Genomic DNA, 25961 nt, shown 5'->3' with positions numbered 1-25961 from the left:
TCATCCAGCAGCGATTCTGGTGGCCCTCCATGAGGGCAGACTTCAATGAATACGTTGCAGCCTGCCCCGTCTGCGCCCGGAATAAGAACTCCCACGGCGCCCGTATGGGGTTGCTGCATCCCCTACCCATTCCTTCGCGCCCATGGTCAGAGATATCCATGGACTTCGTCACCGGGCTTCCGGCCTCGCATGGGCGAACCACCATACTCACAGTGGTGGACAGATTCTCAAAGATGGCTCACTTTATCGCCTTGCCCAAGCTCCCGTCCGCTAAACGAACGGCCACCGTGATGATGGACCACATATTCCGGGTTCATGGGTTCCCGAAAGACATTGTTTCCGATAGAGGGCCCCAATTCGTATCCAGGTTTTGGCGGGAGTTTTGCAGGCTCATAGGGGCAACCGTGAGTCTCACGTCAGGCTATCACCCGGAGGCAAACGGACAGACGGAACGTATTAACCACCAGTTGGAGACAAGTCTCCGCTGCCTGGTCTCCCAGAACCCCTCCTCGTGGAGCAAGAACCTCTCCTGGGTGGAGTATGCCCACAACTCCCTGCCCACCACGGCTACAGGTATGTCCCCCTTCAAGTGTGTGTATGGCTACCAGCCCCCTGTCTTCCCTGACAGTGAGCCGGAGGTGACGGTGTCTTCAGCCCACGCCTTGGTGCGCCGCTGTCGTCGCGTCTGGTCGGCGGCTCGGGCCACGCTGGTCCGACAGGGGGACCGGGTCAAGCGGATGGCTGACCGGAGGAGACGTCCGGCGCCCGTGTACCAGAGAGGTCAACGTGTCTGGCTATCCGCCAAGGATCTTCCCCACCGGGGGGACTCCAGGAAACTGGCGCCTCGCTTCGTGGGTCCGTTCCCCATCGCCAAGGTCGTGCACCCGGCCGCGGTGCGTCTCCGCTTGCCCAGGTCCCTTGCAGTCCACCCCACCTTTCACGTTGGGAAGGTCAAGCCGGTGGTGGACAGTCCGTTGGTGCCAGATCCTGCGCCCCCTCCGCCTCCGCGGACTGTGGGAGGTGGGACGGCCTACACCGTTAAAGAACTATTGGATGTGCGCAGAAGAGGCCGGGGCTGGCAGTACCTGGTGGACTGGGAGGGTTATGGGCCGGAGGAGCGGCAATGGGTGCCGCCTAGTTATATTTTGGACCCGGGACTTTTTGAGGACTTTTATGCGGCTCACCCTGGGGCTCCTGGGCCGTCTGGGATCCGGCCCTAGGGGGGGGGGGTTCTGTCATGCGGTCGCGTTTATTTTTCCGGGTTTCTGTCTCGTCGATGTCGTAATTTTACTTCCGGTTTTATTTTGTCGTTCCTTCCGGTTCAGTTTGTGTTTCCTTCCTCGGTGTTGGTTGTCTTGTCTTCCCTGATCCCGATTGTGTGCACCTGCGTAATCGATACTAATTGTCATCACCTGTGTCCCCACCCTTTTGTGTGTATTTAGTCTGTGTCTTCCCCTTGTCTTGTGCCAGTGTGTCTTGCCTCGTCCCGACCACCAGCGATCCCTTGATGTCCGAACTCTCTGTAAGAACCCTCCTTTTTGTCTCGCCACCGAGCGACGCTTTTGTTTGTGCCTTGGTCTCCATCGCCTTTTTGTCTCGCCCCAGTGCGACTCCTTTAGTTGGTACTTTTTGCTACGCGTTTTCCCTCGTAAGAGGCGTTTTGATTTGTACTTTTAGCCTTTTGACTCGCCTCAGTGCGACACCTTTTGTTTGTACTTTTTGCCACGTGTTTTCCCTCGCAAGAGGCGATTTGATTTGTACTTTCGCTCTGTGTGCTTGCTGGAATAAATCCAAGATAGAAACGACTCTGCATCCGAGTCCTTCGCCTTGTTCCCGGCCTGACACAGCAATAACAATAGTGTGAAGGTCTTCACCTTCACACTAATAATAAAGGACATCAATAACAATAGTATGAAGGTCTTCACCTTCACATTACTACTACTAATAATAATAATAAAGGACAGGAATAACAATAGTGTGAAGGTCTTCACCTTCACACTAATAATAATAATAATAATAATAACAATAATAATAATAATAATAATAATAAAGGACAGGAATATTAATAGTGTGAAGGTCTTCACATTCACACATATAAAGGACAGGAATAATAGTGTGAAGGTCTTCACCTTCACACTAATAATAAAGGACAGGAATAACAATAGTGTGAAGGTCTTCACCTTCACACTAATAATAATAATAATAAAGGACAGGAATAACAATAGTGTGAAGGTCTTCACCTACACACTAATAATAATAAAGGACAGGAATAACAATAGTGTGAAGGTCTTCACCTTCACACTAATAATAATAATAATAATAACAATAATAATAATAATAATAAAGGACAGGAATAACAATAGTGTGAAGGTCTTCACATTCACACATATAAAGTACAGGAATAACAATAGTGTGAAGGTCTTCACCTTCACACTAATAATAAAGGACAGGAATAACAATAGTGTGAAGGTCTTCACCTTCACACTAATAATAATAATAATAATAAAGGACAGGAATAACAATAGTGTGAAGGTCTTCACCTACACACTAATAATAATAAAGGACAGGAATAACAATAGTGTGAAGGTCTTCACCTTCACACTAATAATAATAAAGGACAGGAATAACAATAGTGTGAAGGTCTTCACACTAATAAAGTGAATGGTGTAGAATAACATATGTGTGAAGGCCATCGCCTTCACACAATAAAGGACAGGAATAACAATAGTGTGAAGGTGAAGACCTTCACACTAATAATAATAAAGGACAGGAATAACAATAGTGTGAAGGTCTTCACCTTCACACTAATAATAAAGGACAGGAATAACAATAGTGTGAAGGTCTTCACTTTCACACTAATAATAAAGGACAGGAATAACAATAGTGTGAAGGTCTTCACCTTCACACTAATAATAATAAAGGACAGGAATAACAATAGTGTGAAGGTCTTCACCTTCACAGTAATAATAATAAAGGACAGGAATAACAATAGTGTGAAGGTCTTCACCTTCACACTAATAACAATAAAGTGAATGGTGTAGAATAACATGTGTGAAGGCCATCGCCTTCACACAATAATAATAAAGGACAGGAATAACAATAGTGTGAAGGTCTTCACCTTCACACTAATAATAATAATAATAATAATAATAATAATAATAATAATAATAATAATAATAAAGTGAATGGTGTAGAATTACATATGTGTGAAGGCCATCGCCTTCACACAATAATAATAGAGAATGGAGTAGAATAACATGTGTGAAGGCCATCGCCTTCACACAATAATAATAGAGAATGATGTAGAATAACATATGTGTGAAGGCCATCGCCTTCACACAATTAGGAAACAGAAAAGAATGCACTGACCAGTGCTCCAAAGTAGATGGTTCTGTCTGGAGCAAACGATTGCACATAGGCTTGCCCATGGCGCCTTTCAACATAGCTGTCATCCAGAGAGAGACTGCTGAAGTTGCGGTTGAGCTCCATTGCCACTGTGTGCCAGCTGCCATCATTGATCCGCCGGCCAGAGATGCCCAACATGTCGGGACTGTCACTACCTGCAGTGTCAGGTGTGCAGCTGAGCTGGAACCACAGCTTTCCCTCGTCCAGCTGCTCACACACAGATGAAAACATATTGTATGTGACAGTAACTATGGCTTGCCCTGTGGATGAACGCACCCTGAATAATCCTGGAGTCTGCAAGAGTTATTATGCTTGGACAAAAATTTGCTTTGAGGATATATCTTTTTTTTAACGGGCCAGGGAACTAGATGGAGACAGCATACCTTAAGCATGGTGCAAGGCTCACTATGAGTGTACATGATGATTCCTCTAGTCTGCAATGTTCTGATTCTCAGACTGAGTTTCAGCTCTGTTTGGAGTCGCTCTGAAAGCTGGTATTTGATGTAGCTGTTACCTGAGAAACTTAAAGATGAATGGCCTAGAGACACACGCACACAGACACGCACACAGACACGCACGCACGCACGCACGCACGCACGCGCGCACACACACGCACGCACGCACGCACGCACGCACGCACACACACACACACACACACACACACACACACACACACACGCACGCACATACGCACACACGCACACACACACACACATGCACACACACACACACACACACACACACACACACACACACACACACACACACACACACACACACACACACACACACACACACACACACACACACACACACACACACACGCGCATGGACATACCACAACGTGCATTATTACATTATGTAACAAAAGAGAACAACATATAAAAGTAATATTTCTGACACCTGCACACTCTCCAAGTTTGCCCGGTGGACATTGACATGCATACCGCCCTCTGGTCACATCCACCGAAACGCATTGCATGTCTGCTGGGCACTGCTGGTCTTCACATTGTTCCGACAAAGCAGCACAGTTGGCGTCTAGCAACATAAATAGAAAAAAAGCATTTTAACAAAAAAACTTTAGTCAACATTCAATTTATTCATCTATTGTGTAGTTTATGCTTAATGGCACATTTCTGAAGATGACCCAGAGAATGTATTCAGAGCAAAAGAACATTTTCAGCATGAAAAGAAGTAATTTTGTGTCCATGTGACAATATACCCAACATCACCCCATGTTAGTATGTACGAGCTACATATTGGACTTGTCACGTGCTGGTGCCACCGGCGACAGGACCACGCCCCCCTGTCAATGGAATCGCCGTCACCTGCCACGGGCTCATGGACAGCACTATATCAGCGCCGCCAGCGCAGACCTGAGTGTCAGTCTGTCCCTTGATGCTGCCTTGCTCATCAGTCCCGAAGCTACGGACCCGCTTGACTACTTGGAACCCCCGCAGAATCGTTTGTCCTCTCCAGCCCGATCGCCGCTCCAGCGCCCGCTGTTCCCATCATCCCCTTCTCCAATAAAGTCCGTCGCTACGCACTTGGCTGTACTGTCCGTTCCCTTACAGTACAGACTGACCAACGCTATGCAGCCAGCGAACGACGAGACGGCATTGAGTCGACTGGAGCGAGCCGAGACCGCCGTCAGCAGCCTGTCTGCCGACATCCGGCACCTGATCAAGGTTGGTCAGCAGCAACAGCTACAGCAGCAGGAGATGGCCCAAGCCCTCCAGAGACTGTCGGTGGCTGCGTCCCCGGCTGTCACGGTACCCCCGCACCGCTCGTCTGCCGAGGCCAGGACGCTCGTGGACGTCCCGGAGCCCCGCCTTGGCAACATCGAGAAGTTTAACGGCGATCCCAAGCACGTGAGGGCATTCGTGACGAACTGCCGCATAATGTTCAGCCTCCAGCCAATCACGTTTTCGTCGGAATCAGCCAAGGTCGGGTTCGCCCTAACCCACCTCACGGGCGAGGCGCGGCTGTGGGGCCTGGCCGAATATGAAAGGATGGCCCCGGCTTGCGATTCCTTCGACGCCTTCGCGGAGGAATTGCTCCGCCTGTTCGACCTGGGATCCGCCGCCGAGGACGCCGCCGAGGAACTGGCGACGCTGCGTCAAGGTAGCCGATCGGTCGCAGAGTACGCCCTTAAGTTCCAGACGTTGGCCGGCAGCAGCGGATGGAACACGCCGGCGCTCGTTAGCACCTTCCTAAACGGACTCGCTGAGTACATGAAAGATGGACTGGTTGCGTACGATCGCCCGCGAACCCTGAGGGGCGCGATGGACTTGGCGGCCCGAGTAGACCGGCGGATCCAGACGCGGCGGCGCGATCGGGAGAGGAGGTCCCCGCGAAACCCGTGTGGTCACATTCCTCCGTCTGCTGGGGACCCGCCAACCACACCACCCGCCGAGCCCATGGATCTGGGAGGGGCTCGGGTTCCCTCGGAGGAGCACCGTCGACGCCCCTCACTGGGCTTGTGTTTTTACTGTGGGGAGGGGGGCCATCGGGTAGCGGGGTGCCCGTTAAAGAGGCCGGAGCTCACGCGGCGTCGGGGGATCCGCGTGAGCTCGACCAGCACCGGCTCTCCCAGCCCCAGCACGCTCACGCTACAGGCACGCGTCCAGCTCGCGGCGGGCGACCAGAACGTGGCGGCCTTGGTGGATTCCGGCGCGGAGGGGAACATCATGGACATTAGCCTGGCACGCAAGTGGGGTGTCGGCTTCCTCCCTCTGAGCCCGTCTATTCCCGCACGTGCCCATGATGGCCGTCTGATCGGCGAGGTGGCTTTCGTGACGGAACCAATTAAGTTACTGCTCTCGGGCAATCACCACGAGACCATCCAGTTTTTTCTTCTCTCCCTCCCAGGACAGCAGCTCATACTGGGGCACCCTTGGTTGCGGCAGCACAACCCGGTGCTGGACTGGGAGGTGGGGGTTGTTCGGCAGTGGAGCGAACGCTGCCATCAGGCGTGCCTGAAGGCGGCCACCAGCCCACTCAGCAGAGCCCCGCCGAGGTACAGTCCCGACATCCCCAATGTCCCAGCGTTTTATCACGAGCTCAAGGAGGTTTTTAGTAAAGCCAGGGCCACTTCTCTTCCTCCACACCGGTCCTACGACTGCGCTATCGAGCTGTTACCCGGCACCTTCCCTCCCAAAGGACGCGTCTACTCCCTGTCCGCTCCTGAGCGCCGGGCTATGGAGGAATACATCCGGGAGTCCCTGGCAGCCGGTATCATACGACCGTCCTCTTCACCTGCGGGAGCGGGGTTCTTCTTCGTGAAGAAGAGGGAGGGCACGCTACGCCCGTGTATCGACTACCGGGGACTAAACGAGATCACTGTGAAGAACCGATACCCTCTGCCTCTTCTGTCTTCCGCCTTCGAGAGCCTTCAGGGAGCCACCATTTTCACCAAGCTGGATCTTCGCAACGCCTACCACCTAATCCGCATCCGGGAGGGAGACGAGTGGAAGACGGCTTTCAACACCCCGAGCGGACACTACGAGTACTTGGTGGTTCCGTTTGGGCTCACCAACGCCCCAGCGGTTTTCCAGTCACTGATTAATGACGTGCTACGAGACATGCTGGACAAATTTGTGTTCGTTTATTTAGACGACATCCTCATTTTCTCACGCTCGCTCCCTGAGCACATCAAGCATGTACGGGCGGTGCTGCGCCGCCTCCTTGAGAATTCGCTCTACGTGAAGGCGGAGAAGTGCGAGTTCCACGCCTCCTCTGTCAAATTCCTCGGCTATGTGGTGCGTGAGGGATCCATCGAGATGGACCCTGGGAAGGTGCAAGCGGTCACGTCATGGCCTGTTCCCGAAACACGCAAGCGACTGCAACAGTTCTTAGGGTTCGCGAACTTTTATCGCCGTTTTATCCGTGGATACAGCACAGTGGCCGCGCCCCTCACCTCCCTTACCAGCCCCGCCTCCCCGTACAAATGGACGGAACGGGCAGAACGGGCATTTCAGGAGCTTAAGAGGAGGTTCACATCCGCTCCCATCCTCAGGGTTCCCGATCCCGACAGACAGTTCGTGGTAGAGGTGGACGCCTCGAACGTGGGTGTCGGGGCGGTGCTGTCTCAACGTAGCCACCAAGACGATCGCCTCCACCCGTGCGCCTTCTTTTCTCGCCGTCTGTCGGCCTCGGAACGAAACTATGACATCGGGAATCGGGAGCTCCTCGCCGTCAAGTTGGCCTTGGAGGAGTGGCGGCATTGGCTGGAGGGCGCCACCACTCCGTTCATCGTCTGGACCGACCACCGCAACTTGGAGTATCTGCGATCGGCCAAGAGGCTGAACGCAAGACAAGCACGGTGGGCTCTGTTCTTTGACCGGTTTGAGTTCTCTCTTTCCTATAGACCGGGTTCCCGTAACGCGAAGGCGGACGCCCTGTCACGTTTGTTTCCTGGGGGGGAGGAGGGACAGGGTCCGCCTCCCACTATCCTCCCGAGCTCAGTTCGGGTGGCGGCTCTTACATGGGAGATCGAACGCCAAGTGGAAGCCGCATCACGCGATCAACCCGGCCCCAGCAACTGCCCGGAGGGTCGCCTGTTCGTCCCTGAAGGTCTGCGGTCGTCCGTGCTGCAATGGGCGCACGACTCACGCCTGGCCTGTCATCCCGGCGCGGCACGCACGAGGTACGTGGTGGCACAGCGTTTCTGGTGGCCCACCTGGCAAGTGGACACCAGCGATTACGTCAGAGCCTGCTCAATTTGTAACCGCTACAAGACGTCTACTCGTCCTCCGGCCGGGCTGCTTCAACCCTTGCCGGTCCCCCAGCGTCCCTGGTCTCACCTGTCGATCGACTTTGTCACGGGCCTCCCCCCCTCTGAGGGAAACACGGTGGTCCTCACGGTGGTGGACCGTTTTAGCAAAATGACGCATTTCATCCCTCTGCCTAAGCTCCCATCTGCGAAGCAGACGGCGTCCATCATGGTGCGGGAGGTGTTTCGCCACCACGGTCTCCCACAGGACATCGTGTCAGACCGAGGACCTCAATTCGCTTCCACCTTCTGGACGGAGTTCTGCCGACTCCTCGGCGCCACGGCCAGCCTCTCCTCGGGGTTTCACCCTCAGTCCAACGGTCAAGCGGAGCGCCTGAACCAGGAACTGGGCAGGTCTCTCCGATGCATGGCCGCCGGGGACCAGCGCGGGTGGGTCCAACAGCTTCCCTGGGTAGAGTACGCTCACAATTCCCTCCCCAGCTCGGCTACTGGACTTTCGCCTTTCCACTGCGTCTTCGGGTACCAGCCACCCTTGTTCGCCCACCAGGAGCGTGGTGCGGCGTGCCCGTCGGCCCAGGCTTGTGTCCGCCGTTGTCATCGCGCCTGGGCGAGGGCCCGGGTCACTCTTCTCCGCTCTGTTTCAGGCTACGCCCGCCAGGCGAACAAGCACCGGACACCGGCTCCGGAGTACAGAGTGGGGCAGCGTGTGTGGCTCTCGACGCGGGATTTGCCGCTGCGAGCAGGATCCCGCAAACTGGCGCCCCGCTTTGTTGGACCGTTCCCTATTCAGAAGGTGATTGGCCCGGCCGCAGTCCGTCTTCTCCTTCCAGAGTCCATGAAGGTTCACCCCACGTTCCACGTGTCCCGTGTGCGGCCCATCCATGAGAGCGCGTTGGCGCCGGCGCCCGTTCCGCCGCCGCCGCCCCAGCTCGTTGAGGGGGGCCCGGCTTACGCTGTCCGCTCCCTGCTCCGATCGCGGCGGCGCGGTCGTGGTCTCCAATACCTCGTGGACTGGGAGGGTTATGACGACGCGCACCGCTCCTGGGTTCCGAGCCGCTGGATACTCGACCGTTCGCTCATCACGGAGTTCCATCGCTGCCATCCGGACCAACCGGGTCCTCGGCGCGGGCGCCCGAGGAGGGACGAGGGGAGGTCTTGCCCGCCGGTACCGGGGTCTTCTGCTCCCGCGTCCGTCGATCCTGCGTCTGGCGAGGTGTCGGACGTTTCGGTGGTGTGCTGACCCCCCCACCTGGTCGCCCGGGGAAATGCCTTCCTTTTTTGTTTTTTTTTGTTTTGTTTTTGGTTCCTGGGGACGTCGGGAGCCGTCCCTTGTGGGGGGGGTTCTGTCACGTGCTGGTGCCACCGGCGACAGGACCACGCCCCCCTGTCAATGGAATCGCCGTCACCTGCCACGGGCTCATGGACAGCACTATATCAGCGCCGCCAGCGCAGACCTGAGTGTCAGTCTGTCCCTTGATGCTGCCTTGCTCATCAGTCCCGAAGCTACGGACCCGCTTGACTACTTGGAACCCCCGCAGAATCGTTTGTCCTCTCCAGCCCGATCGCCGCTCCAGCGCCCGCTGTTCCCATCATCCCCTTCTCCAATAAAGTCCGTCGCTACGCACTTGGCTGTACTGTCCGTTCCCTTACAGGACTCTGTGCATATTTTCACACAGCCCAAGGTGAATATCATCCAGTTACCCCCAAAACAGATGATACTTTGTGGTTAATTATCAAGAATTGTCTTCCTAAAATGTACTATTGTCTTGTAAAAATGGTTTACATATATTTGGATTAAATGTGTGTAAAATACATGTTCGCGTACTAGGGTTGTATGATTTTGAAAAAATTATTTCATTGCCATTTTTCCACGTGTTCCTAATGAGGGTGAAAAATATATATAAGTTTACGAAAAAGGGCTGTCTAAAGACATCAGAGACAAGGTTGTCGAGCTGCATAAGGTTGGATTGGCTGGGCTTCAAGCCCATGGCCAAGAAGCTGAGTGAGAAGGTGACAACTTTCTGTGCCATTGTTCGAAAATGGAAGAAACACAAATTGACTATCAATCGACCTCATTCTGGCACTTCATGCAAGATCTTACCTCGTGGGGTATTACTGATGATGAGGAAGGTAAGAAATCAGCAAAGTACTACCGTATTTTCCGAACTATTAGGCGCACTTAAAAACCCACAGTGCGCCTTATAATGCAGAGCGCCTTATATATGGATCAATTGATGAATTTGTTGATCCATACTGGTTGTACACAGCGCTCTGCCAAAATGTTTCAGTACGTTTTAGTACGACTAGTAAATTACAAGGTCGCATCGCTTCCCAGCATTACGGCAACCGTGGTCAGGGGGCGTCACTGAATAGCTGTTGTACCCGCGAGACTATTTCATTTCAAAATAGGCTGTTCCGTTAATGTTTTCGAGTACGTTTACGGATCAGTATCCAACGGAATCATAAATAAGCAGCACCAATGTGTTAAATCAGTCTTCAGTCGGTTCCGATCACTTTTATGGGAGAGAGTTTGAGAAACGTGATTGTTTACAGGGGGCTGCCATGACACTTTGCTTAGGCTCATGGGAGTCTACGAGCTGAGGCTCATGGGAGTTTGCGGGTGGCTAATGCTATAATGATAGCTGTTATAGGCATGAGGCTATTTCATTTCAAAATAGGCTGCTCCGTTAATGTTTCGAGTAAATTTACGGATCGGTATGGAAGGGAAACATAAAGTAAGCAGTACCAATGTGTTAGATCGAACTTTAGTCAGTTTCGATCTTTTTATAGGAGATAGTTTGAGAAACGCGATTGTTTACAGAGGGCTCATTGGTTATTGGCTAGTGGATGCATACCGCAACCCTAGTCAACCTCAGTTTGTTGCAGTATAGCTATACTATTTTATGCGCCTTTTACTCCGGTGCGCCCTATATATGAAATCATTTCTAAAATAAAAAAAAAAAATCAATGAGGGTGCGCCTTATAATCCAGTGTGCTTTATGGTGCGAAAAATACGGTCCATGGGAGGAGCTTGCTAATGATCTCTACTCACCTGACACTATAGTCACTAAGAAAACAATTAGTAACACACTAAACCGCAATGGCTTAAAATCCTGCAGTGCCCGCAAGGTCCCCCTGCTCAAGAAGGCAAATGTATAGGCTCATCTGAAATTTGCAAATGAACATCTGAATGATTCAGAGACATCTTGGGAGAAGGTTTTGTGGTCACATGAAACCAAAATTGAGCTCTTTGGCATCAAATGAACTTGCCGTGTTTGGACGAAGAAAAGTATTGACTACAACACAGAGAACACAGTCCATACTGTCAAGCATGGAAGTGATAACATTCTGCTTTGGGGGTGATCCCCTGCTAAGGGGACAGAACGTCATCACCGATGGAGGAGTAACGACCTTCTTCCTTCCACTAGGGCACTGACAATGGGTTGTGGATGGGTCTTTCAGCTAGACAATAACCCAAAACATACGGCCAAGGCAGCAAAGGAGTGTCTCAAAAAGAAGCACATTAAGGTCATGGAGTGGCCAAGTCAGTCTCCAGACCTTAATCACAAAGAAAATCTGTGGAGGGAGCTGAAACTTCCAGTTGCAAAGCGACAGCCTCAAAACATTAAAGAATTGGAGGTGATTTGCCAAGATAAATGGACCAAGATTCCGCCTGTTCTGTGCACAAACCTTGTGAATAACTACAAGAAATGTTTGACCTTTGTGCTTGCCAAAAAGGTTTTTGCCACCAAATACTAAGCGATGTTTTGCCAGGGAATCAAAACTTATTTCCCTCAATGAAATGCAAATCTATTTACAATAATCCCTCGTTTATCGCGGATAATTGGTTTCAAGACCACCCGCAATATGTGAAAATCCGCGAAGTAGCGTCACCCTTTTTTTTTAACATACATACGTATATTGTTTGTGTATCAATAAGTGTATATTAAACCATATAAGTGCATATGTTATTATTAGAACATTAAATAATAGTTTCAAACATGTAAATAAATATTAATACGTAGTAAAAATGACAAAAAAAATTATGTATAAATCATTTAAATATAAAAGTGATACGTGTGTGTGTGTGGCATATGTATATGTAGCTAAAGTATACATACTGTAAATATGTTTTTAGAACTCTTATTATTATAACAACTTTTTTATAACAAGGTACAAGTGTACATACTGTAAATATGTTTTTAGAACTCTTTTATTATTATATAAAAAAAATTATAACGAGGTACGAAACTGTAAATATGTTTTTAGAACTCTTATTATTATAACAACTTTTTTTATAAAAAGGTACAAGTGTACGTACTGCAATTGTATGGACACTCCCTGCATTCTGCTGGCGTGTGGGCAACTTTTGCGCCATAATTCCTCAATTTAGAAGGTTTATTTTTAATCTGTGAATTTTATTTACATTTTTTAAAGCCGCAATGTACTGAAGCCACGATAATCAAACCGCGATGTAGCGAGGGATTACTGCATATGTTTTATATAATGTAGATTGCATTTTCATTTCTATATTCTGTGTCTCAGTGTTAAAAAGAAACTACCTTTAAATTATACTTTGTCAGAGGGCAAACACAAAATTAGTGAGGCAAATGCTTATTTCCTCCACTGTATAAACACAGACAGTGAAACCTCTACTTACAAACTTAGTTCATCACTTCACTGGTTCTTTGATATCAAACAAAATATTTTAGGTTGCATTACCTGACCTGTTTCGACTTGTATTTTGTTTGAGATAAAAGAACCAGTTAAGTGATTAACAAGTAAAAACAAAATTAACTTAGTACAACTAAACTTAATTCGTGATCATGTTTGTAGGTCGAAAAGTTCGTAAGGAGAATACGTTTTCTCCATATTAGTTAATGTAAAATGAATGTTTAAGTGCTTTATAGGTGAAAGATAGGTGGGTGCTTGAGAGGTGGGGGGCTATGGTAAGTGTACCGTATGGTTAATTTATATGTTCGCTACACCTTCTGATTACCCTCGACGCTTTTTGCGCAAGTTTTCTTAGGACGAAATAAGCACGAACTTCTCAATATGCTAACCCACACAGGAACACAGGAGCGAAGGGCAAGAGCAATAAGAAAATGGGTAAATGACACACGCACACACACACACACACGCACGCGCACACACACACACACACACACACACACACACACACACACACACACACACACACACACACACACACACACACACACACACACACACACAAACACCCACACACACACATAACGTCACCAGACACGCTCTGAGAGAATCGTTCATGGGTTTGGAAGACAATTTTGGTTTGTAAGAAGAGGCAAAAAATTCTCGAGGCTCCGGTTTGTATCTCGAAATGTTTGCAAGTATAGACGTTCGTAATATAATTTGACGATTGCATTCTAATACGAATTTTACGGGACATTGACAACGTCTCATTGCTTACCAGCGCATGTGCAGCGTGACGTCCGATGGAATCGTGGTGACACAAAGCTGACTCGTGGAGTGCTGTACGTTGCCAGATTGTGTGAATCCAAGATTATGTTTTGTTCACACTGGGCCCCACGACAATCCAGCCCTGAGCAGTTTTTATCCAAGATGGCCGAGACTTTAAGGACCTCCTCTAGCCGCCGCCGGGAAGCACTAAGCTTCTGAGTGAGGTAAGCTGCCTTGTAGTATCCGCCCTCAGCTGTTTCCACAGCGAAAAGCATGTCCAGCTGTTTAGTCCCACCAACTGGCTGCAAACTGAGCAGGTGCAGAGCATCCCGTTGCTGAGAGGTGGCCGCTTGCTGCAACACCTTTAGCACACTTTTCAGGTGTGAGGCAACAAAGTCTTGTGGCGCTACACTCTCAAAGCGAACCGTCACAGCTTCACGCAACATCTCAGGGGTTGCCTGCTCAACATGCACGCTGACAGGCACAGGGACAGCAAACCGGCCATCACTAACACTGGCATTCAGAGAATATCTGCCAGCATCCAAACCTCCCAGGGCAATGACCTTTCCATCACGAGGGCTAATCTTGAAGAGACTGCGATGGGCTGGTGGGGCGTGGCCAAATGTCAATGCATCGTAGGAGTCCGCATCTGTGGCATGCAACTTTCCAATGACACCACCGGGAAACTCATCTTCCATGGTCACAATATGGATCTCTAGTGGCAACGCTACAGGCCTGTGTAGGCTCTCCTCAATCACCCTGACTGTCAGCATGGAGGATGAGGACAAGCGAGGCTGTCCAGAGTCGGTCACCTTGTAGAAAGAAAAGGGGAGAAGATTAATTTTGATTCACTGAATACAGGGATTGACGTGCTTTATCTCGTCAGGAGGCATTTCTGCAAGTCATGATAGGTCGGACTGGACATGTATTACTATTTACCGTAAATTCCGGACTACAAGCCCCACCTGAACATAAGACGCACCAGCTAAGATTAGGGGAAAATCCCGTTTTGGTCATATATAAACTGCACTGGACTATAAACTGCAGGGTCTTTAAATTAATTGTTTTCAATTCTATTAGTTGTATTACCAAAACAAATCCTTTCATAATAGCATGAAAATCATGAAAAATCCATAGATACGACAAACTGGACTCCAAGCCACAGGGTTCAAAACTTGTGCACAAAGTTGCGGCTTATAGCTCGGAAATTACAGTATATTATTTATCACAACCAATCATGGCTCAGTTTCAATAAATTGGTGAGCCGTGTCTGGTTGTCACCTGAGACTTGGCAACTGTGATGTCATGTTCAGTCAACAGCAAGTGGCAAGATGGCTGCCCCTTGAAATGGATAAAAACAGGTGGATTTTGCCTGTTTAATTTATATTCCACAAATGAAACACCAACCAGAAGGATGTTTTTCAACTACATGGTCTGCACAGAACCTATTATTACAAAGAAGATTTTGGACTTGACTTCCACTTTAAGGCACTGAAAAAGGATAAAGCTTGTTTGTATGTAGAATGCATTGAATTATAAAACAAATAAACTAAATCTATTGGACTGCCAGAATGTCTTTGAATACTTTGAATACTTTTTTACTACACTAGTAATATTATAATATTTCAGTCTATATCTGAAGATTAAATAATTTCAGGGTGTGCCTGTTTTATTTCATTGTGTTTTTGTTTTTCAGCGTGTTTATTCCTTTGTCTGTCTGCCCGCCCTGGAGTTCTAGTTCCTCCCTTGTGTATATCTTTACCGGAGTCGATGAAGTGATTAGACTTGCTTCATCTCAACACCTGCAGAAAATTTGGTGCTATCTCCCCTCCTCTGCACTACAATCCAAAAATACATTGGCTTCCTTGTTCATGGGTGCTAATTTGTTGCTGGAGGTGTTTCAAAAGTACTCTGTAAGTTTAGAAATTTTGCTTACTGCTGTTTTCTCTTGCCAAAACATCAAAACTAACCAGTCTCCATCTGTTTGAAGTTGTTCAAGTGTTTTTGACATACTGCACCACACTCAGCCAGACTCACACCAGCCACAGTTAAAGAACAATTGCGTTTGGTCACTGAGGTATTTGTAATGACACCAAAAACCTGCTCATGATAACAAGAATACAAGTCCCCAGTCTGTTCAGGTTAGGATGGTGTTGCCCTAATTATTTAGGGTAATCTTAAAGCAAGTGACTGTACCTGTATATGGACAACATATTTAGTTGCCAGGTCCCTTCTGAACACTTGATTGGCCACAAGTGTTCCGTCTTGCTCCAGCTCAAATTCTCCTCCCTCGTTTCCGGATAAAATGTGGAAGTCAAATGGTGGGCCGTTGTGGGATGAGTCCAGGTCGATAACGGACAGCTGGATGATGCTGGTGCCAATTGCCTTGTTTTCCTAGGGGAGTAAACAATCTGTCAATGGGACTACTCAGATTGGGAATGAATCATTTCCAACATTTTGTTTCTGAATGTTAGAATGTTTTGCTAAATTAAATTTAATTCATTTCTAGTGCTATAGCATAACAATCACTACAGCTGCAGTTTAAGGAATTCCAATATATAGGGAAACTTAATTTATTGAAGTCTTCCACTATAAAAGTGAAAAACATTATAGAGGTTTACAAAGTAAAATATTTTAAGATTTTATTTCTCATAATTTTGATGATCATATTATAGATTATATTTTCCCATCATACATTCCCATAAAGTAATTTATTACATAAAAACAATAATATATTTTCGTATGGGAATATTGACCTTTTGAAAACTAGGTTCATAATAGAGTGAATAATTGCTTGGAGCTGCTTCTGCATGAATTACTGCATGAACGTGGTGTGGAATGGAGGCAATCAGCCTGAGGTATTGCGGAGGTGTTATCCAAGCCCAGGCTGCTTTGATGACAGCTTTACTGTATTATTGAGTCAGATATCTCTCATCATTATCACGGCAATACTGTTCAGGTCAGTGTCTGCTAGTTAATGAAAACGATAATATCCCAGTCTAACCAGTTTTTGGTAGTTTTGACAGTGTAGTAAAGGGAAATGTGCTTTCGGGAGTTTGCAAACTTTGCAAATTTTAAGGTTGTGTTAAACTTATAATCATATTAATATCTAGTACTGGAGTGCTCGTGTGGATTGGTGGATGGCGAAGAATGTGCAGGCAAACTGCATGAACTTGTTTTCTTTGAAGTGTTGTGGAATAGGCAGACAGGGAGTACCGGACGAGAACACCTCAAGGTCGGTGAGAAACGAGAACAACAGCACGTCTATGTGGTCGGGCTTCGCGGGGAAATCCAACCACCTGACCTCAGCGATAACACCGACATGGGGAGGAGATGGCCATCGACCAATCATCTCACAATATTTTGCATGCTTTAATATTCATATTGTGTTTCTTTAAAACTGGGCAACCCGGAAGAATGTGTCGTCTTTTGGTGGTCACAAAAACGCACGAGTTTTAGTGTGAGGGACCCGGGACCCAGGCCTGTATTAGTGCGCTTTGTCAGGAATAAACAATTGGTAAATTTGGTCTGATTGATCTACTGGTCTTCTCTTTGACAGAACGAACTCGCAAAATTGTTAGGTGCACCAGTGTGTGGATTATGACATAGCAATTTATGTGTTAAGTGTTGATCGCAATTTGGAGTCAGATCAATAACTAGAATCCGTAACCTAACAGTAGGCAGGTTGACGGAATCCCAAATTTCCCCAAATGTTCCAATGGGTTTTGCATGATAGTCTTCTGAAGGCTGAGGTTATCAGCTTTATTAGTGTGCCTAGCTGGACCCTGAACTGTATGAACAGACAGCTTCCTCAGCTGTAACCTGTAGTGGTTTGCCTTACTTGTGGAGGCAATCTATTAACAGTCAAGTTCTCAACAGTTTCCCCATGACTGAAGGGGCATTTAAAGGCTCAGGAAGCTTTTGCTGGTGTTTTAATTATCAGCTTATTGGAGAAAGACTCTAGCACATAATATTAAACTTTGTGAAATTCTCTGATTTTATAAGGTACTGAATGTGAGTGTTATTATCTTTGAAATATTTATGTTTGATAAATGTGCCGCCTTTCTTATTGAACTACTCAATTAATTAGTTTTTTCACCATGCTCTTATTTAATGAGATCAACTTGGTTATTGAGTTATTAAATTTGTGTTCACTGTGGAGAACATTTAATTTTGGTATATATCTTTTGACTCATTTACACTGGTCTTTCCAATGATATCTCATAAAAGGACATTTGCTTTCTTCCCGGAAAAAAAGAAAGACAGCAGCAAAACACAAATGTTAGAAAAATAGCTATTTAGTAGACATGCTTAGACATTGTTATAAAGTTATAAATTTTGAGATGTAGATTTAGCTCTGTTGAGGCAAGATTTTACAAAAACAAATCAAACAAAAAAAAAATAGGATATTAATGGACTTTTCATGAGGAGAGGTTTTAGACTACACAGTATCAACTAGTTGAATAGAGAGAGCGAGAGAGAGAGAGAGAGAGAGAGAGAGAGAGAGAGAGAGAGAGAGAGAGAGAGAGAGAGAGAGAGAGAGAGAGAGAGAGAGAGAGAGAGAGAGAAGAGAGAGAGCGAGAGAGAGCGAGAGAGAGCGAGAGAGCGAGAGAGAGGAAGAGAGAAAGAAAGAGAGAGAGAAAGAGAGACAGAGAGAGAGAGAGAGAGAGAGAGAGCGAAGGAGAGAGAGACTCAAGTAGAGATAAAATCACAGTGCACGTAACATTACTACGATATACCAATGGTAGTATCCAGCCGTTCATTTTCTACACGACTTTCAGCAGTCACATCAGGAGTCTCGTACTTACCCAATCTTGTGTAGGGCAAATGGGAGACAATTCTCTGATTGTCCGATCAGCAATTATTCACAGATGATGTGAGCAGCATATTGAGGTGTCTTTGTCTTTATTTCAGAAATAAAACTAAGACGTTAGTGTGAGGGCGCCTCAAAGTTTGTGTTTTATATATGTGTCACAAGACGTACTAACCATTTAATTTATGGGCCGTTCGGAGCCTAAAACATGGGAGGAAATATTACCTGACAGGCATATATTTTTGGGCATAAATAATAACTCCCTTTTCCCGGGTGAGCTATCATCATGCATCAGCAACCTTATTACTGCTTACTGGAAGGCAGCACCACTGGCTTCTTTGCCAAGATGCTTTCAGTGCAATAATAGAAATGAAAAAAACATTACCACCAAATCCTAGTCTAAATATGTTTCTGTCAGCATGGTATTTACCTGGATCACAGTGGTGAGGTTGGCAGGTGAGAAGGTAGGCGGATTGTCATTGATGTCAGAGACGTCAATCTTGACCATAGCAGTGGAGGACAGAGGTGGCATTCCACTATCCAGAGCTCTGATGGTTAATGAGTAGCCAGGAACCTAAGTGGCACAAATACATTAAAGAATTGTATTGATCATGGTTTACTGTCAGCAGGGCCGGACTGGGAGATTTTTTCAGGCCAGGAGTCAGTTATGTAACCAGGCCACCCTGGCCTTGCTCACACGTGCATGTTCACAAGCAAAACACATTTGTGTGCACACACATGCACACAATCATTCTTTGGGTTTTGTTGTGGGTGGTACTGGAAAAACAAATCAAAATCTCTAGAATGAGGGCGAGCAAAATAATCAAAAGGTCTCTCTGAGTCTGACTGTGTCCTGAGTTGGCCTTTCCCTTGCACTGCTCCCTGGACCTCACTTGCCAGTATACCGTATTTTCCGCACTAAATGGCGCACTGGATTATAAGGCGCACTCTCATTGAATTTTTTATTTTAGAAATGATTTCATACATAGGGCGCACCAGAGTAAAAGGCGCTTAAAATAGAAGCTATACTGCAACAAACTGAGGTTGACTAGGGTTGCAGTATGCATCCACAAGCCAATAACCAGTGAGCCCTCTGTAAACAATCACGTTTCTCAAACTATCTCCTATAAAATGATCGGATCTCACTAAAGTTTGATCTAATGCATTGGTACTGCTTACCTATGTTTCCCTTCCATATCTATCCGTAAATTTACTCGAAACATTAACAGAGCAGCCTATTTTGACATGAAATAGCCTCGCGCGTATAGCAGCTATCATTATAGCATTAGCCACACGCAAACTCCCATAAGCCTCAGCTCGCAGACTCCCATGAGCCTCAGCAAAGTGTAAACAATTGCGTTTCTCAAACGATCTCCTATAAAATGATCGGAACTGACTAAAGTTCGATCTAACATATTGGGACTGCTTACCTGTGTTTCCCTTCCATATCGATCCATAAATTTCCTCGAAACATTAACAGAGCAGCCTATTTTGAAATTAAATAGCCTCACGGGTACAACAGCTATTCAGTGACGCCCCCTGACCACGTTTGCTGTAATGCTGGGAAGTGATGCGACCTTGTAATTTACTAGTTGTACTAAAACTTACTGAAACATTTTGGCAGAGCACTGTGTACAACCAGTATGGATCAACACATTCATCAATTGATCCATATATAAGGCGCACCGGACTGTTGGCTTTTGAGAAAATGTTAGGTTTTTACGTGCGCCCTATAGTCCAGAAAATATCGTACTCTGCATCTGCTGGGAGTGTCAGAACAACCACCATAATAATTATATTATCGACAAAAACACATTTAATCAATATTGAAAGAATGATATGGTTACCGTATTTTCCAGACTATAAGTTGCGGGTTTTTTTTTTTCATACTTTGGGTGGGGGGGGGGTTTGACTTATACTCAGGAGCGACTTATATGTGATTTTTTTCACAAATTTTTACTTAATCATTAACACTTTACTTACATACTAGTATATTTGATCACGTCACATGTTATTTTCACTTTAAAACTGAAAGAGCGATCCAGGGCGCTGCGTTGGCTCATGTTGAGCTCTTGATTTGTGAAATAAGGAGCAGGTTATCAAACCCATGTCTTGCCTGGTACTTTGGTAACGCTACAATATAGTTATATACGTAGATCTGTGGAATAATTGGAGCCGCCAACTGACAAGTTGGCTGACGTCAGCGCGCACGTAGGTCCGGAATCGACAGCTGTTTTTTTTGTTGTTTTTTTGTTTTGTTTTTTGACACAGAGGATGAATATTCCGGTGGATTTAATGATTTGGAGTGACACGGATGGTTCGTTAAAATTGTTCTTTATATTATATTTATTTGATACATCTAGTCCAACGTCAGCGGCCCACATACTTCCGGTGTCAACAGCTGTGTTTTGTTTTGTTTTGTTTTGTTTTTTGTTTAAGTGACACGGAACACGAAGATTTTGATGAATTTATTGATTTGGAGTGACACGGATGGTTCGATAAAATTGTTGTTTATATTACATTTATTTGATATATCTAGTCTGAAGTCAGCGGCGCACGTAGTCTTTCCGGCGTCAACAGCTGTGGGTTTTTTTTTTTTTTTTTTTTCAAGTGACACGGAAGACGAAGATTCTGATGGATTCATTGATTTGGAGTGACACGGATGGTTAGGGTTTCTTTTTTTGTCCCTCTCCGCACCGCCTTTTCTCTTCTTTTTACCACGTTCGAAGTCCGTTATCTTCACTTGCACCGCTCGCTAGCTACAGCAGCCGGCACCTGACATAGTAACACACCCCTTCTTCCACACGCAGAGGCTCTGTGTGGTTGATACGGACTGTTGGGGCGGGTGTTAATTGATAAAAACCAATCGTCTTTCCCTCCTCACATTCTCCTGGCCTGAGTGGCCTAAGTGGCCTGTCTCTCTGATAGGTGCGCCGCCGCACCGGCAGACTTAAAAAAAAACAAAAAAAAAAACAGAGATGCAGGTCAGCAGGCCAATCCTAGGCCGGCGCTTCAGGAATACTCCCGGTTCTCCCGATGGTCAGTCCGGGCGTGACTATCAGTAATGCCAACAAGGCAACTAACTGGACAATGCCACAAAACATGACAACGTTGTCCCCTTTAAAAGGTAATGAATGTAAGACTTTCGTAATTACACAGTTTGTCCTGAGGGTTGTGGTAGAGAAAGAAGCACGATTGATTTGTCCAGAATTGTGGGCGTAGAAGTGTCTTGGCAATTCATAATAGTTTACAAATTATATTAAACTATTTACACTAATCTTATAATACTGGAAAAAATGCTGTGGATCCACTCGACACGAGTGCTGGTCGGTCAAAGGGGTACTACTATGGATCATGATTTTAATTTGTTCAATGAACTGATTTTTAAAATGATTCAGATTGTCTGCCTGTATTTGGTGATGTGACCACACATGCCCGCATGACATTAATTAAGATTCAAGATTCAAGAGTTTTTTATTCGCTATGTTTGAGCGTGCCAAACAAGGAATTTGACTTCGGTAAATCACAGCCTCTGTTCAACATTTAGGTGACTAACAACAACACTCAGGACATGTGAAGAACGAAAGATATTCTCAAACACCCCCTGATCTTAAACTGATCTTAAACTCCCAAGAGGGCAAGGAAAAACTCAAAACTCCAGCTAGGGGAAATGAGAAACCTTGAGAAGAGACCACAGATGGGAGGGTCCCTCTTCTAGGATGACCAGGCTGCAATGGATGCAGAGAGGACACATAGTACAAACAGTGTAGACAAAAAAGGTGTGGAAAGCGGGATGTTATTGCACAGTAATGACTCTGAGACCATAAGAGGGGTGTGAGTTCATCAGAGCGACAGCCTGGGGGAAGAAGCTGTCTCTGTGTCTGCTGGTTTTAGTGTACAGAGCTCTATAACGGCGTCCGGAGGGGAGTAGTTCAAACAGGCTGCAACCTGGGTGCGAAGGGTCTGTTGAGATGTTACTTGCACGTTTCCTGGTCCTGGACAGGTACAAGTCTTGGATAGATGGGAGGTTGATTCCAATTATCTTTTCTGCAGTAACAAGTGGAACGTCGACTTCTAGATGAAGTACTGCCTCCATAAGAGAAAATACTCCAAATCTATGGGTGCCTGTTTTTTGTTCTTGCCAAACTCTGGTCTAGCAGACCTCACTGCATTGCGACTCTCTACCTCTGCACCCCTCCATCATGGAAAATAAAAGGTGTTCTTGGCATTGGCCCAGCAGTACAGGGGTGTGAGGTGAACACCAGTTCTTTTCCAGAATGTCAGAAACCTTTTATCACGACACCAGGGAATAATGTGTATACGTTTAGTTTTTCTCTCTATTCTATACACATATTCTCAACAAGAAATGAAGCGTTGCAATCACTATCAACAGTTTTTTTTTTTTTTACACCAATTATGCTTTTTCCAGTTATGTATCAGATCCAGATGTAAATACAGGGGCTGGCAAAATGATCTGACACATTTGTAGGTTTAATAAAATGCAAATAAATGAAAGAAACAAAAAAGTTTTTTTATTTTCGAAAAGTACATATAATGCCATTTTGTTTGTTTTTGTTTCAGTTCGTTTAGTTTTTAAATAATGTTATTTTGATCTTAACGCTGCCACATTTTCTGGAGTTCTGGCGGTGTGAGGTCGGCCGGTTGATTTTCGTTTCAATGTTGATCCATTGGCTTTGAAGTTAGTAACCCATAACAAGATCGTGTTTCGAGCAGGTACGGGATCATGTCTACCAAGTCTGAAGCATAAACGGAACGCTCGTTGTGTTGCAGTTACAGATTCGTTCTTGATAAATGTTTCCACAATGAAAGCGCGATACTCATCAGTCCAATTCATGTTACCAACTGAAACGAAACAATATAACATTATTCAAAAACGAAACGAAAATGAAACGAAACGAAAATGAAACGAAACCAAACGAAACAAAATGGCATTATATGTACTTTTGAAAAACAACAAAAAAAACGTTTTTGTTTCTTTAATTTATTTACATTTTATTAAACCTACAAATGTGTCAGATCATTTTGCCCGACTATGTACATAAAAATACAATCTGAAACATGGATGTTTATTTTCCTCATTGGAAATAGTTGAAAAAAAGACAATTGGGCTCACTGTTTCAATGTCACGGATCAGACGGAGCAGGGCGACCAAATGTCGTTCGGACCAGGGTTTATTGAAGGGAACAACTAACAGACTCGGCAGACTGACATAACTTACTAACAAAACCAACAACAGGACTGACCAACGACGACGTGAAAGAAAAAGACATTAAGACAACAACACAATGATCCAACGGGGCGTGAGGGGCAGACAGGACTTATATACATACGTACATGACAGATAACAAGAGGCAGGTGAGAATAATCAAACTAATCATGGGCACACAGGAGGGGAGGGGCAAGCACACAGACAGAAACCATGACAACAGACATTATAGTATATACAGATAGTGGAACGGCTGGGGACGAGACGTGACATTCAATGCGTTTGGATGAAAGGATATAGCATATTGCATTTCCAGAACAGTAAAGATAGTTGTTGTCATAAAATATAATGGACAATAATTACACAATATATCTTAATTTCAAACAGCTGTGACTTGTTTATTGCCTTGATTTAATAGTGAAGGATTGTTTAATACACACATGCACACACACACACACACACACACACCACACCACACACACTGATGTGCTGCACAATGCTCTACAGAGAGTAAGGGGGGTGTTTTTTTGGTTCATTATTTTTACTAGACTGAGAAATAAAAATAGCGCTAATGAAGTACAATGAAGAGAAATGCCAATGCAGCAGCATAACAATATGAAGAATATGATAGCGACCCACATTTAAACAATGAGGGAGCGGTAGAGGGGAAGCAAGTGCTATAAGAAATTGGAGGTGAAACAGGTAAACACAAACATCTATTCATTAACACTGACAACCACGGGAGAAAACAATCACTCCATTGTTTTGTGCTCTCTCAGACACGTGCAAACACACTAATCCACACAAACCAATGCTCATTGTGTGATAACGTCCAAAACACTTTCATCAGCCTAAAGCTTTGATCCCACCCACCAAACTTCAAACTCCACTCATGTGGCTCATGGACCACACTCATGAATACTTTATCGTTAGAATCTGAACATTACTGAATTTCTCAAGCACTTCAGATGAATAGGAGATGACGAAGTCACTATTCATGCCAGAATTTACTGAGCACATGTGTGAGACTTTCAGATAATTGTTTGCCTGGCTTTCCTGGTTGGGTGTGAATAATTGCCATCTGCTTTGAGATTCATCCACTCCGGAGTTTTTAATTGGCTGTCTCCAGGAGCATTTGGCCAGCAATTAGATCAGATTAGATCAGATTTTTCTCTGTGTTTAACTGATAATTTTTAGCTATTATAAGTGTGTGTTTGGGGCGGATTGGTGGCACACTGGTTAGGACGTCCACCTCACAGTCAGGAGGGTGCTGGTTCAATACCACCTCCGACTCTCCGTGTGTAGAGTTTGCATGTTCTCCCTGTGCCCGTGTGGGTTTTCTCTGGGCACTCCGGTTTCCTCCCACATTCCAAAAACATGCTTGGTAGGTTGATTGAGCACTCCAAATTGCCCCTAGGAGCGACTGTGAGTGCAAGTGCGGATGGCTGTTCGTTTCTGTGTGCCCTTGCCCTGCGATCGGCTGGCAACCAGTTCAGGCTGTCCCCTGCCTACTGCCCGATGACTGCTGGGATGGGCTCTAGCACGCCCGCGACCCCCATGGGGACAAGCAGTATAGAAGATGAATGGATGGATGGATGGATGGATGGATGGATGGATGGATGGATGGATGGATGGATGGATGGATGGATGGATGGATGGATGGATGGATGGATGGATGGATGGATGGATGGATGGATGTGTGTGCGCGCGTGTGTGCGCGTGTGTGTGCATGCGTGTGTGTGTGCCCTTACTGTCTCACGGTCCAGATGCTTGTTGACCTTGACAATCCCGCTGAGTGGGTCAATGAAGAACTGGTTGTCTCGGTCCCCACTTACAATGGAGTAGAGGATGGCCCCATTCAGCTGACTGTCCATATCCTCTGCTACCAGCTGCAGAGCACGCATGAACACACACAAGCACACACACGCACGCACGCACGCACGCACGCACGCACGCACGCAGGCACGCACGCACGCACGCACGCACGCACACACACACATACACATACACACATGCACACACATTTAGCAGCACTTCTACAATTTTTGACAATTATTTAATTATTAAGGAAGATTTTTACAATTCTTATGAAGAATAGTTGTATGAGGCTAATTAAAAAGGTGGGCATTGTCCTCCATCCCTAAGTTTCAATCCCTATTTCAGCCTCTCTCAGTTGGGTGGTCTGAGTCAGCCAATATTAATTGGGCATTGCTTTCAATGTTAACCTATGTTAGCGGTTCCACATTTAGGGATAATCAATAAATCATTTTAAATTTGCACCCGGCGCGAGCCGCGTATTGTGCCAAAGAGGCCTTACCTAATTCATGCATAATAAAAAAGAG

General features: G+C 46.1%; 1 protein-coding gene across 7 annotated transcripts in view; it reads right to left on the bottom strand.

Annotated features, from left to right (window-relative positions):
• The window catches only part of fat3a (FAT atypical cadherin 3a), a 241524-nt gene that overhangs the window by 30309 nt on the left and 185254 nt on the right, over positions 1 to 25961 (bottom strand). For all 7 annotated transcript variants that reach the window (XM_049725605.1, XM_049725607.1, XM_049725609.1 and 4 more), the window contains 7 exons: positions 25371 to 25508; positions 18823 to 18966; positions 15776 to 15973; positions 13590 to 14391; positions 4309 to 4443; positions 3789 to 3943; positions 3370 to 3612 (listed from right to left, as the gene is read on the bottom strand). In XM_049725605.1, coding sequence (XP_049581562.1) covers positions 3370 to 3612; positions 3789 to 3943; positions 4309 to 4443; positions 13590 to 14391; positions 15776 to 15973; positions 18823 to 18966; positions 25371 to 25508 — 1815 coding nt within the window. The remainder of the gene's footprint in view (positions 1 to 3369; positions 3613 to 3788; positions 3944 to 4308; positions 4444 to 13589; positions 14392 to 15775; positions 15974 to 18822; positions 18967 to 25370; positions 25509 to 25961) is intronic.

Source organism: Syngnathus scovelli, chromosome 7 (genome assembly GCF_024217435.2).
Source record: "Syngnathus scovelli strain Florida chromosome 7, RoL_Ssco_1.2, whole genome shotgun sequence".
NCBI lineage: Eukaryota > Metazoa > Chordata > Actinopteri > Syngnathiformes > Syngnathidae > Syngnathus > Syngnathus scovelli.
This window is presented reverse-complemented; position numbering and strand designations above follow the sequence as displayed.